Genomic DNA, 12910 nt, shown 5'->3' with positions numbered 1-12910 from the left:
TGACGGCTAACTCCATTTCAGAAATACTTAGCAAGGCACTCCTGTATAAGCTACCACCTACACTCTAATAAGCCCCCAAAGTAGGATGGCAATAGAAATCATAGAATGGTTTGGGTTGGAAAGGGCCTTAAGATCATCTAGTTCCAACCCCCCTGCCATGGGCAGGGATGCCTCACACTAGACCATGTTGCCCAAGGCTCTGCCCAGCCTGGCCTCAAACACTGCCAAGGATGAAGTATTTATCACTTCTTTGGGCAACCTGTTCCAGCGCCTCACCATCCTCACAGTAAAGAACTTCTTCCTTATATCTAACCTGAGCTTCCCCTGTTTAAGTTTAAACCCATTACCCTTTGTCTTATCACCACAGTTCCTGATGAAAAATGCAAGTCTACAGTAAGAAAGGGAAAATGGAAGACCCAGGGAACTACAGACCAGTCAGTCTCACCTCTGTGCCTGGCAAAATCTTGGAGCAAATTCTCCTGGAAAGCACGCTAGTACACCCGAAAAACAATGAGGTGGTTGGTGACAGCCAACATGGCTTCACTAAGGGGAAACCCTGCCTGACCAATTTGGTGGCTTTCTATGATGGGGCTACAGAACTGATGGATAGGGGCAAAGCAGCTGACGTCATCTACCTGGACTTGTGCAAAGCGTTCGACACTGTCCCGCTCGACATCCTTGTCTCTAAACTGGAGACACATCAATTTGATGGATAGACCACTCGGTGGATAAAGAATTGGCTGGATGGCTGCACATAAAGAGTTGTGGTCAACTGTTCAATGTCCAATTGAAGACCAGTAACGAGTGGTGTCCCTCAGGAGTCGCTGTTGGGATATGTCCTGTTCAACATCTTTGTCGGTGACATGGACAGTGGGATTGAGTGCGCCCTCAGCAAGTTTGCCGATGACACCAAGCTGTGTGGTTCGGTTGATACGCTGGAGGGAAGGGATGGGATCCAGAGGGACCTTGACACGCTTGCAAGGTGGGCCAGTGCCAACCTTATGAAGTTTAACCAAGCCAAGTGCAAGGTCCTACACCTGGGTCAGAGCAATCCCAGGCACAGCTACAGGTTGGGCGGAGAAGAAATTCAGAGCAGCCCTGCAGAGAAGGACTTGGGGGTGTTGGTTGATAAGAAGGTTAACATGAGCCAGCAGTGTGTGCTCACAGCCCAGAAAGCCAACCGTATCCTGGCCTGCATCAAAAGGAGCATGACCAGCAGGTCAAATGAGGTGATCCTGCCCCTCTACTCTGCTCTCGTGAGACCTCACTTGCAGTATTGTGTACAGTTCTGGTGTCCTCAACATAAGAAGGACATGGAGCTGTTGGAGCAAGTCCAGAGGAGGGCCACGAGGATGATAAGAGGGCTCAAGCACTTCCTGTATGAAGACAGGCTGAGAAAGTTGGGGCTGTTCAGCCTGGAGAAGAGAAGCTGCGTGGAGACCTCAGAGCAGCCTTCCAGTATCTGAAGGGGGCCTACAAGGATGCTGGAGACTCTTCATTAGGGACTGTGGTGATAGGACAAGGGGTGATGGGTTTAAACTAAAACAGGGGAAGTCCAGGTTATATACAGGGAAGAAGTTCTTTGCTGTGAAGGTGGTGAGGCACTGGAACAGGTTGCCCAAGGAAGCCGTGAATGCTCCATCCTTGGCAGTGTTCAAGGCCAGGCTGGACGGAGTCTTGGGTGACATGGTTTAGTGTGAGATGTCCCTGCCCATGGCAGGGGGGTTGAAACTAGATGATCTTAAGGTCCTTTCCAACCCAAACCAGTCTGTGATTCTATGATTCTAAGTGTAGCGGCATATAAAACATGGAAAAAAATCCAACAACAATTCCACCACTGACTGAAGTAGCAAGCTAGTCTAGAAAAGCAGTAATGCCTTACCTGAGCTGCACAGATGCTGTACTGGGTAAACATGGCCTCATACAGAGCCATCAGTCCACTCTGGCCAGCTGCTGCACAAGCTCGCGCCTCCAAGACTGGAATAGCCTACAAAGATGAAGAAGAGCTGTCAGGCAGTGCCTTGAGCAGGTACTACCCAATATTCAATGGAAAACAGGAATGCCACTAGCAACAGGAATGCCACTAGCCACTCACCATATCTTTCAGCTGACTCTGGCCTGAATGAAGCGCTTGCCTCACACTCTGAGAAAGCAAGATCTCATGACGCAACCGCTGCTTCCCAAAGGCTACAGCACCACTGGTGACAATCATCATCTCCCGGCCCTGATTTTGCAGCACAGACACCTGTAAGCGCAGTACATAACAAATAGGAGTATGATCACTGCTAGCGCGACAGCTCTGGCTATTTATATATAGCCCTTTCAGGCTCACCAGTTCTTGCTAACACAAGTGTTTTGCTTTATCCATGTGCAAACAAAGCAACCACGCTCTAAGATACTCCTGCACACCTTCCCAACCACTTAGGAGCTACGCAAAGGACTGCATGCACTCTATAGCTTCTGCTAAACTTTCTTGTCACAATACCAGTTTTTAATGTCAAAGTTATGCTTACATTTTCACAATACCTATTACACGGTAAGACTTCCATGCCCCTCACCCTCCTCTTCCATTGCTACAGATAAGGAATGATAAAATGAAAAAGATGTAAAGTAGAAGCTGTCCCTCCAATCAACCTTCTTATTCACAATCCATTCCCAAAGCTGCCATTCTATAGTAACTTTGAATGCTACAAGTGAAGCTAACTCAGTATAGCCTTTAACTACTTCTTCCTCACATGCATCTGGCCAGATTCCTTTCAAAGTTCTAAAGCTAAATGTCTTACATTAATTTCAAGTATTATGTTAACTTTACTTCCCAGAGAAGACATGTCCAATCCCGCCCCAAAGTCACGATTTCATTTTAGAGACTCAATCCATGAGTTGATCCCCAGTTTTTCCTACGAGTAATAAGGTTTCAGGCTTTCTCCTGAACAAAATCTGCAAATGCTCAGGTAATCGAGAAGGGTCTACTCCTTCTGCAGGCATCACAAACCTCAATGCAACCTTCCTACTAGATGTGACTAATTTCCCAGTCATGTCTTACCTACTGCATAAAAATCTCACCATGCAAATCTCTCCCTCTACACTGGGTCTGGCCAAGACAGAGGTAACTTTCTTCAGAGGGGCCTATATTGTGCTGTGTTTTGGATTTCAGGACTAAAATAGTGTTAATAACATTCCAATGTTTTGCCTGTTGCTAAGTAGTGCTTGCACACCATTAAAGACTTCTCTTTTTCCCATGCTGAGAAGTACTTTCGCAGCACCAAGGCCTTCTTTTTCCCACTATGCCCCATCACAGTAGGTAGGCTAGGGGCTGGGCAAGAAGTTCAGAAAGGACACATTTGGGACAGCTGAGATGAACTGGTCCAAGGGACATTCCATAGCATATAATGTCATGCTCAGTAATAGAACTGGCATAGCAGAATAGAAAAGGGCAGGGGGCTGTCTTCCAAGGTGGCCGTCACTTGGGGACTAGCTGAGCATCTGTCTGCTTGTGCAAACTAGTGAGTGATTGCCTTAGTATCACTTGTTTCTTTTCCTCTTTCCTTCACTTACAGGGAGTGAATAAGGATCTGAGTGCTTAGCAACTGGTTGGGGTAAACCCACCACACGTTCAAACGCTTATTTACTGAGTTACATGGTTTATGCGCTACCACAGCACAAGGGATGAAAAAGGTAAAGGCCAACACATTGCTTTAACGGGCCATCACTGTTCTAAGAGTTTTTCCTACAGTCTTCTGTGCCATCCAACAATCACTAAGCATCTGAAGTTAAAACAAACATTCCACTTCAGTCCCAGAATTACCTGCTCTACAATAGATGCCAGCCTCCCAAGCGCCAAGCCACACTCATCCCCTCGAGTCACAACAGCACTACCCAGCTTCACTACAATCCGCTTTGCATGCTTCAGCTCACTACGGTGCGCAAATGATTTTCCATGTGCACGGCTGAGTGGCATAGTGATAAACGGGATGTTACTCCAACAACGGATGGATTCATTCCTTAATCTTTGGTTATGGCGAGGGAGATCTGTGGTTAAAAAAAGAAAGAAAAAAAAAATGCAGTTTTGTTTCAGTTCAGACTTTAAGGCCTTGAAGTCATGTAACGTTTCCTCCCTTTCCAAGGCTACAGCTCACAATATGCACTTCTCTGACTGGGAAGGAAAAGCTAGCTTTCAAGTCACCAAAACAAAGAATAATACCTGAGCAGCACTAACATCCTTAAGGTATATAAGGCAATACCCCACGTGCCACAGAGCTTTGACTCTGCAAAACTAGAAGACCAAACGGAAGGACGCTGTAAAAGGGCCCATACAGCTCACATTGGAAGTTAAAGTACTAGTTTTAAAAACAATCTCCTTTGCCTTGTCTTATTAGATACAGCTAGAGAGTTTTCCTGCCTATAGCAGCGCAGAAAGCTTGACTGTTAGGAAAGGAAAGAAAGACAGCTTTTACAACATCTCTAAGTCAGGTGTTTTTGCATGTTGCTTAACTAGAGGCAGCAGAAGGGGGATGATGGACATATGAACTGGCAGTCACCTTCCTACAGGATAAACAGGCATTAGAGAGAGAAGAGACAGTCAGCGTTACTCAGGTAAGATTCATAAGTCTGGCACTTCTCCCAGGTCAATGAGCCAGGGAACATTTCCCCACAAAAAATCTTTGTTTCCAAAATGCCTGCAAAGGACAGCAAGACCACTGTCAGTACAGCAGATTAAAGAGAATAGTGACTATTGTCCTGGTTTCGGCTGGGATAGTTCATTTTTTCTTAGTAGCTGGTACAGTGCTGTGTTCTGGATTTAGTATGAGAATGATGTTGCTAACACACCGATGCTTTAGTTGTTGCTCAGTAGTGCTTGCTCTAAATGAAGGACTTTTCAGTCTCTCATGCTCTGCCAATGAGGAGCTGCACAAGAAGCCAGGAGGGAGCAGAGACAGGACACCTGACCCAAACTAGCCAAAGAGGTATTCCATGCCATAGAACATCATGCCCAGTGTATAAACTGGGGGGAGTTAGCTGGAAGGGGATGATCGCTGCCTGGGCATCAGTCAGCGGGTGGTGAGCAATTGTACTGTGCATCACTTGTGTTCTCGAGTTTTACTCCCCTTTTTCTTTTTCCTATTATTATTATATTTTAATCTATTTCCGTTACTAAACTGTTCTTATCTCAAGCCATGAGTTTTAACTTTTTTCGATTCTCTTCCCCATCCCATGCACACATGGCTGTGTGGTACTTAGTTGCTGGCTGGGTTCAAACCACAACACTATTAAGGTACAATCACAAGGAACAGTCTGGATCCTTTCCAATTGACAAAGAGGTGGACCCAAACACACGGAGTCCCAAAGTTAAGCTGAAGGAATGAAAACAGGTGGAAAGCACTTCCAACATACCTCATATGAAGCTCTGCAGAGCCACAGTGATTTGTGTCTGAAGGAGGAGTCATGCACATAATACATGAATACCTGCAGTCCAAGTGTGTCAACTGGATAATTAACATAACATGGATAAGCCATACTACTTGAAAAAAATTAAAACCACATTTCCTTATTCCCTCATCTAGTTCTTCTTCTGTTGCTATTCAGAAACTGCATTAAACCAGGCCAACTTTTGGACAGCCTCAAAAATACCAGTATAGAAAAAAAAACCCCAAAAAACCCACACACAAAAAAAAAAAAAAACCCAAACAAGGAGAACACTTCTGACATAATTACAGAAAAAAGGCTACTGACACCACATTCTGGGACGAAAAGTGCAACTTAGTCAAAAGATGTCAGACATTCGTGAAAAAATTACGAAGATCATACTGGATACTACTGAAAGGCAGTTAAAGACCAACGCAATCATCAGGCACAGTCAACATGGTCAGACAGTTGGACTAGATGATCATTGCAGGTCCCTTCCAACCGAACTATTCTATCCTAGCCAATCCTAAACAATAGTTCACCTGAAGATACAGAGGCTTCTTTACAAATCAATAAACATGGTCAGATTATGTGATTTTATTTAATCTGCTCAGTCTCTCTAATTTTGATACTCTATAATACAAATAGATTAATTTATCATTTAAAGTGACTATTCTGGGTGTTACTTTTGCTGGAGAAAGACAGGAATGAACACAGTGCAACAGAAAAGAGGAACTAGTAATTTAATAAGGTTTTAAATAAATATTTTGTTCTAAATGCAGAAGCAGCTTAAATGATTAACCGTAACTGAGGGCTGCACTAACATGGCACACATATAAAAGTAGAAAATGGAATCGTCTGGAGATGAGTTTCACATTTTCATGAGGGAACACTTGAGAATGTAAATAAGGCCTACAAAACATATGAAAGAATAGGTGAAGGAATCCAATTTAACAATTCTTTCCAGCATTATACATTACTATACAGTATTTGCCTATCCCCACACAATATGACCAGAAAGCAGTACAAACAATTTATTTCCAGTTCTCTTGCCTAGATCTTCGGGATGCAGAAGGCAGCTTTTGAGGGGTAACCACTGTCTGAAGAGAAACCAAGAAACCACTTTTTTTTTTTTTTTTTTAAATTTTTCTGAAGAAGAAAACAGTTCTAGAATAAGCAGAGAATTTCCTTCATCTCTACTGAAGTCCAAACTGCTAACCTTGCTCTATCCTGCATAAATCTATCCTTTGAATGATGTTAATGAGGTGATTATCCTTAACACAGGAAAGAGCACAGGCATGCCCAGACACATACTGACCAGCATTATTGGAAATGTGTGCTTTCTCTCATACATACATAAACGTGAAATGGCTGCGATGGCACGTGGCGATAACACAAAGCACCATCCAGGCGAACGGACAAGAGGGCTCAGAGCAGCTCGACACAACATTTTGAGATGCCTTCTGCAAGCCAAGGATATCTGTAATTTAAAGTAAGGGAAGAGGGGGGAAAGACTGGTTAAATATCAGTGAGTTTCCATCTATATTTCCCTCCACACCCTCCCCTCAACTCTTCTTTGTCCTGTACAGTCTTAATGCAAGTTCCTTGTGCAAGAGACAGACAGCCCACACTCTCCAATTTGCAGAATCCTCGGACTGTAACTTAGAAGAACTGAAGGCTCCTATTCCCTCCCTACCTGCTGGCAGAAGACCATTATTAAAGATCAAGAACAAAGCATTAGTGAGTGTACCTACGATGGAGAAAAGTGGTAACTTTGTCCACAGAGAAGCCAGAGGCGGGGGGGGGGGGGGAGCAGAAATGTAGAGGAGGTTGTAGCATCCAGACTTCTCTGTACACGCCACAACACAGCATCTGTTACACTTCTTAGGAATTTCAGACCTATTCAATATAGAAGATAGCCTTATTTGCTTTTACCTGAGCACTACCAAATGACAAGGTGTTAACCATGATTACAGATAAGGACACCGATTTCCAAGGTATTTGACATTAGTTTCCCTCGACTAACCTGTAAACACTCAGAATTCTTCTAACAAAAAGTCCACTAAAGCAAGTACCCAGCAAACAAGGGATACACAATTACCAATTTCCTGTGACAGGCCTAGTTGAAGTAATACATCCAGTATCACGAAGGAAACAAAGGAGATTAAGAAGAACCCAGTTCTCCCTGACAGTGCTTAAGCCACGAAACCTCTCCTCTCCCTTTTACAAAATTTTGCTTCCTCTACTTGCTTTCCATCCCTCTGCACTACTGGAATAGAGCAAACAACAATGCACAAGCTGTGGTAGGGAGCAGGTATTGAAGAGAGGACAAGGAAAGCTCATAATAACTGCATTGGAAGACTGCTATTACAAATACCACGAAAATTATAGCACCTGGCAGTTCTGCATATGTGTACATGAACACTCGAAGTTGCTTCGTTACCCTGCATCAGTGTATTGTTATTATACCTCATTATAATCTTCACCAAAATATACACCTCTACGTAAGACAAGGCAGCCGCCAGCAGATAACATTCTCCTGTTTTGTCTAGTAAAGATTAAATAGCATGGCATTTTAACAATATTAATCTGCAATGTCCCTCCAGTTCTGTATTTCATCTGAAATGCAGTGTTGACTACTGCCAGGATGAGCCAGACAAAGGACTTGGAGCAGATGATACAACTGAGCAAGCAGTTCAAGTTCTCGTAACAGGGCAAGCTTAAAGGAGCTTGTTAACAGTACCAACTAAACGTGCCCTCTTTGAACCTCTCCCAGGCACCTCATGCACCTGCCTCTGGGGGGCACAACAATTCCCACTGTTCATGTGTTTGTCTGTTTGACCCTTCCACCTTGAAGTTCACCCTGGCATCTACTGTCAGCCATCATCTTTCCAGTAGGGTCTTAGCTGTTTCTCAGAGGGATGCTCGAAGTCCAGCAGCTCCTGACTAACAGCAGGTTCTTTATCCAGAACCCCTTTGACCACAATTATCCTGAGTAGAATTGCCTGTTCCTCTGGCAGCTCCTTTCACGGACCATCTGCCTTAGGGAAGAGAACCAGACACTCTGCCTTAAGTTTCACCCCCAGTTCCTGTTATAGGCCCTTCCTGTCAGGCCTTCAACTCCCACTGCAGTAATAATCACCTGGTGTTGCACTGTCAGTAGAATACAGACCCATACTAGCTAGATCAAGCTGTGTTGTCTCCTCGGTTGCTCGTACTGATCTGCCAGAGAACCACTTCACATTCTCACTACAGGGCTGCTGGCAACTAAGAGAAACCTTGTCTTTTGGAAGACTGCCCGTCATTTCCCTTTGCCAGAGACAACTTTGCTAATGAGCAGACAATGAGGAGTGAGTAAGAAGTGGCAGACAGCGCAGACCTTTTGAAGGAAAAAGAATAGGAAGAAATAAGAAATTAGCACTAACACATTTTTGAAACTAGCTTGTGAGAAAAGGCAAAAATACTAAGTTAACAAGAAGATAGAAACAAAAATTTTAAAGCAGCAGCAGACATCAAGAAAAGGAGATATGTGAAATGGGAATGATGCTGCCACAGAGCACAGAGAGCACAAGGCACACTGTAAATTACAAACTGTTTTTCAGGCTAGTACGAGGCTGCAGAAAAACTCCTTTCTCCCTCTCACTCAATAAAGGATTTAATTTCAATCACCATTTTCCATTCTACTCTCCATAATTTCCATGCCTGGGATGGTTCTGGTCTTCAGTAATGAACCAAAAAAGGTACATAATTGAGGGAAAAAAAAAAAAGAATTTAAACTCTTCTGCCTTACTTAGAGGTCAGGGAGCAATAACATGAAACACAACATGCATTATTCAGGTATTTCTCCAAAACATATCAACTTAAAAATCTATTTCTTCCGTTATCAGGAAAACCCACTCCCTCCAAACCAGTCTCCAAACCTGACTTTTAAAAATATAATTCTCCCATCCTCTTTTTTTTTTAATAAAAGTTATTCTTATATTATTGCTTATAGAAAGCAATACTATTGGCTAGTTTTCATTAATTTATGATCTTCAGAACAGCTGTTAAAGTAACACAGTACACTTAGATTCAGTTCAAAATCAGTGTAAAGTGACTTCGTCACCTTCCCAAGCACCAGAGCTGTAAACCCTAAAACTGACGGCTTTAACAACAACAATCTATAACACTGATTTTTCAGTCTGTTGGCTACAGGCTACAGGATGTCCAAAAACATTTACAGTGAGTTGATAAAACTGAACAAACTTTTTTCACAGTTTTATATACAAGGAAACCAAAATCCTATAGAAAGTTACATGGAGATAAGTCAAGGGTTTGTCTGTTGGTTTGGGGTTTTTTTATTTAAACAGCTTTGTTACCAATTAAAACTTTAGTAAGAAAATTTAAATCTGCAGTTCTTGGTCCAAACTCAGAAACAAGAAACCTTCCCATAGGGAAGCCAGTTCAGAAGAGCTGACTAAAATAAAGAAAAGCTTCAAATAAATTGTCTTCAGGACAGTTCACACATAGCTTTGCCCAGGTTCTATACAAGTTATACACACAGAGAACAGGGAATTCAAAGTAACATGTACCACGCCATTCCTGTCTACCAAGAACCAGCAGGACAGTGTGGTCATGGCAGTCTGCAACTCTTGGCATTGCCTTGTGCAGCAGAATAAAACCCTGTCACTGGCCTGTTAGAACAGTTCTAAGTATCACTTTCAATCTGGTATCTTAATAAAGAGCATCTTCAGCAGTTTGGTATCGTTCCGTTCTGTTCTACCTTGTGTGTAAGTTAAGCAGCACAAGCAGGGCTGTACAGCAGCAGCACTAGAGACAGCACCAGGACCTCCTGCCTTGGAAAGGGTGAGCTGAGGAACCGCACAATTCACACTAGGAGACAGCAGCACCCACTCGAGCACAGACAGGAAGTTCAGCTTAACAAAATGCAACGGCAGACAAACTACTTATTGCTCCTCTATCGGTGACGCCTGCAGGCGTCGCGCCTTGGCCAAGCATGTAGACCCAGCAGAATTCCTGTACCTGACCCCTTCTGCTGAAGCTGCGACACGGGTTTCCAGGAGAAGCAGCACCTGCAGGAACCACAGGAGGCAGAGGAGACCGCGGCAGCCGCAGCTGACCCACCACCACCAGCCCCAGCCTCTCGAAGCAGAAGCCACATCAGCGCTGCAAGCACGGCCTGAAAGCCAGCCACCGGCTGACGTAAGCCCAGCGCCTCCAGCCTCATCCCTCCCACCAGCACGCACACCTTCCTGCCTGCTGTCCCAGCGGATGATGTAATTCTACTCCACGTTGCAGCACAAAATCCAGGGCTTTACAAGTTACAGCATTAACAACTGTTTTCTGTCTAGTCCCAGACTAGTCCAGACAGCCCTACCCACAGCACAGGCTGCCTAGCCATCTCCCACATCCAGCTTCCCTTGACCTGGATTCTCCTTGTTCTCGGATGTTTGCAGTCTGCTGCAGGCAGTAGATGAAAGGGATCTGCAGCGAAACTTTTAAGAGTGGCTTCACTTCCTCAGACCCTTTATCTCCTTTGTTTTCACTGTAGCCCAAACCCCTCCACAAGGGCCAAGAGTGCTGGCTTTGCTCTTCATTTATCTCCCATATCTCATTTACATTAATATTTAAATTAAGAGAATAATTAAATATTTAGGTTGGAGAAAGACCTTTAAGATATTAAGTCCAACCATAAGTCTACCACCACCAAGCCCACCACTAAACCATGTCCCTAAGTGCCACACATCTACATGTCTTTTAGACCCCTCCACCACTGTGGGTGTGGTGGAAGGGGTGACTCCTCCATTGTCCTGGGCAGCCTGCTCCAATATCTGATCACCCTTCCAAGTAAAGACATTTTTCCTAATATCCAGTCTAAACCTCCCCTGGCACAGCTTCAGGCTATTTCCTCTTGGCCTATCACTTGTTACTTGGAAGAAGAGAGACCCCTGCCTCCTTCTCTCCTCCTGTCAGGTATAGCTGTAGAGAGCGATAAGGTCCCCCCATGAGCCTCCTCTTCTCCAGGCTAAAACCCCCCAGGTTCCTCAGCCCTTCCTCATCACACTTGTGCTCCAGGCCCTTCACCAGCTTTGTTGTCCTTCTTTGGACATGCTCTGGCAACTCAATGTCTCTCTTGTAGCGAGGGGCCCAGAACCAAACACAGGATTTGAGGTGCAGCCTCACCAGTGCAGAGTACAGGGGGGTGATCACTGCCCTGATCCTGCTGGCCGCACTATTTCTCACACAAGCCAGGATGCCGCTGGCCTTCTTGGCTACCTGCGCACAAGCTGGCTCATGTTCAGCTTCATCAATCTGCATCCCCAGGTCCGTTTCCATGAGCAGTCTCACAACCGTGCAGGAAGTCTCATGAAGAGTGAACAATATTCATGTGCTGTGGGTAGAGTTCAAGACACTCGCAAAAACCTCGAGAGTCTCAAGAATTAACAGAAGACCCAACGCACAATTACCACTATCTCCACACAAGGGAAAACAAACCAACACCTCAAAACCCACCCAAAATAAATATAAGATCATCACTTTGTTAAAAGACTATCTGGAGGTTTCCACTTTGCTGGAAGTGAATTTTGTTTTCATTACCATAGCGCACACAAACCCTGCTCTCCCCTCCTCCCACTCCAATTATTAGCAAAGATAAACCTGGTGTATATAACTGCAGAATAAAGGCAACTCCAACACCAGAATGTTGTTCACTCACAAAGACAGACAGAATGGTGATTGAAGATATATCACAGCAGCTGATTTTTTACATTAAGCCAAGCCTTCATTTTGATTTTTATTTTTTTTTTTTTGCCACAGATAACAAGAAACAGTAATGCCCTCATTTTAGGCTCACCTGGCCAATTTTTAGCACATGCAACTTCTTTGAACGTGCTTCCAAATAAAAAGCAACAGGTTCTCCTCTATCCCTGCAGATGCTGAGGAGCTGCTTTTCTTTTTTTCAGACACTGAAACAGAGGAAGACTTGGTAAGAGAAAATGATCAGAAACTAAATTGGTACTTTCATTTGTCACATGAAACTAGCAGTTTTATGGAAGGATGCTTGTTAGTGGTAAGGGACTCTAGAGTTCCTACCTGGCCATCAGTTATGCACCTCAGTGTACAGCAAGTATAGCAGGAAGTGAGCAATGGAAAACTATGGTTTCAGATAGTTAAAGGTAGTGAACACTTCGAGTAATCTTAAAGAGAGTTCCATCTTCAAGAAGCAGCATGGGACCATCCCGATGGTATTAACAGTCTGCGTAGGCAGACAGGCTACAGTCCACCTTCAGTCCTAGACACAAGTGCAACAAACACAGGTTTATCTCTGTGCAAATATTTCCACACACACCCCTAATTAAAACAAATCAAAAAATAAAAAGCACACAGAGTAGCTGCTTTAGTCAAGATTGCTAAGCGAGGAACACAGGGACACAAATTCATTTAAACAAGCACTAGTCCTCACTAAGAAACCTCCAGATAGGGTTACTTAGCATCTTTCAAGCATTTC

General features: G+C 44.0%; 1 protein-coding gene across 6 annotated transcripts in view; it reads right to left on the bottom strand.

The window, feature by feature from the left end:
* The window catches only part of ALDH18A1 (aldehyde dehydrogenase 18 family member A1), a 41875-nt gene that overhangs the window by 25996 nt on the left and 2969 nt on the right, over nucleotides 1-12910 (bottom strand). For all 6 annotated transcript variants that reach the window (XM_030486352.2, XM_030486355.2, XM_030486350.2 and 3 more), the window contains exons 3-8: nucleotides 12496-12694; nucleotides 12257-12368; nucleotides 6760-6883; nucleotides 3806-4029; nucleotides 2096-2245; nucleotides 1883-1987 (exon numbers count right to left, since the gene is read on the bottom strand). In XM_030486352.2, the coding sequence (XP_030342212.1) occupies nucleotides 1883-1987; nucleotides 2096-2245; nucleotides 3806-4029; nucleotides 6760-6853 (573 nt within the window). In that variant the 5' untranslated portion in view covers nucleotides 6854-6883; nucleotides 12257-12368; nucleotides 12496-12694. The remainder of the gene's footprint in view (nucleotides 1-1882; nucleotides 1988-2095; nucleotides 2246-3805; nucleotides 4030-6759; nucleotides 6884-12256; nucleotides 12369-12495; nucleotides 12695-12910) is intronic.

The sequence above is a fragment of the Strigops habroptila genome, chromosome 5 (genome assembly GCF_004027225.2).
Source record: "Strigops habroptila isolate Jane chromosome 5, bStrHab1.2.pri, whole genome shotgun sequence".
NCBI classification, from domain to species: Eukaryota; Metazoa; Chordata; class Aves; order Psittaciformes; family Psittacidae; genus Strigops; species Strigops habroptila.
This window is presented reverse-complemented; position numbering and strand designations above follow the sequence as displayed.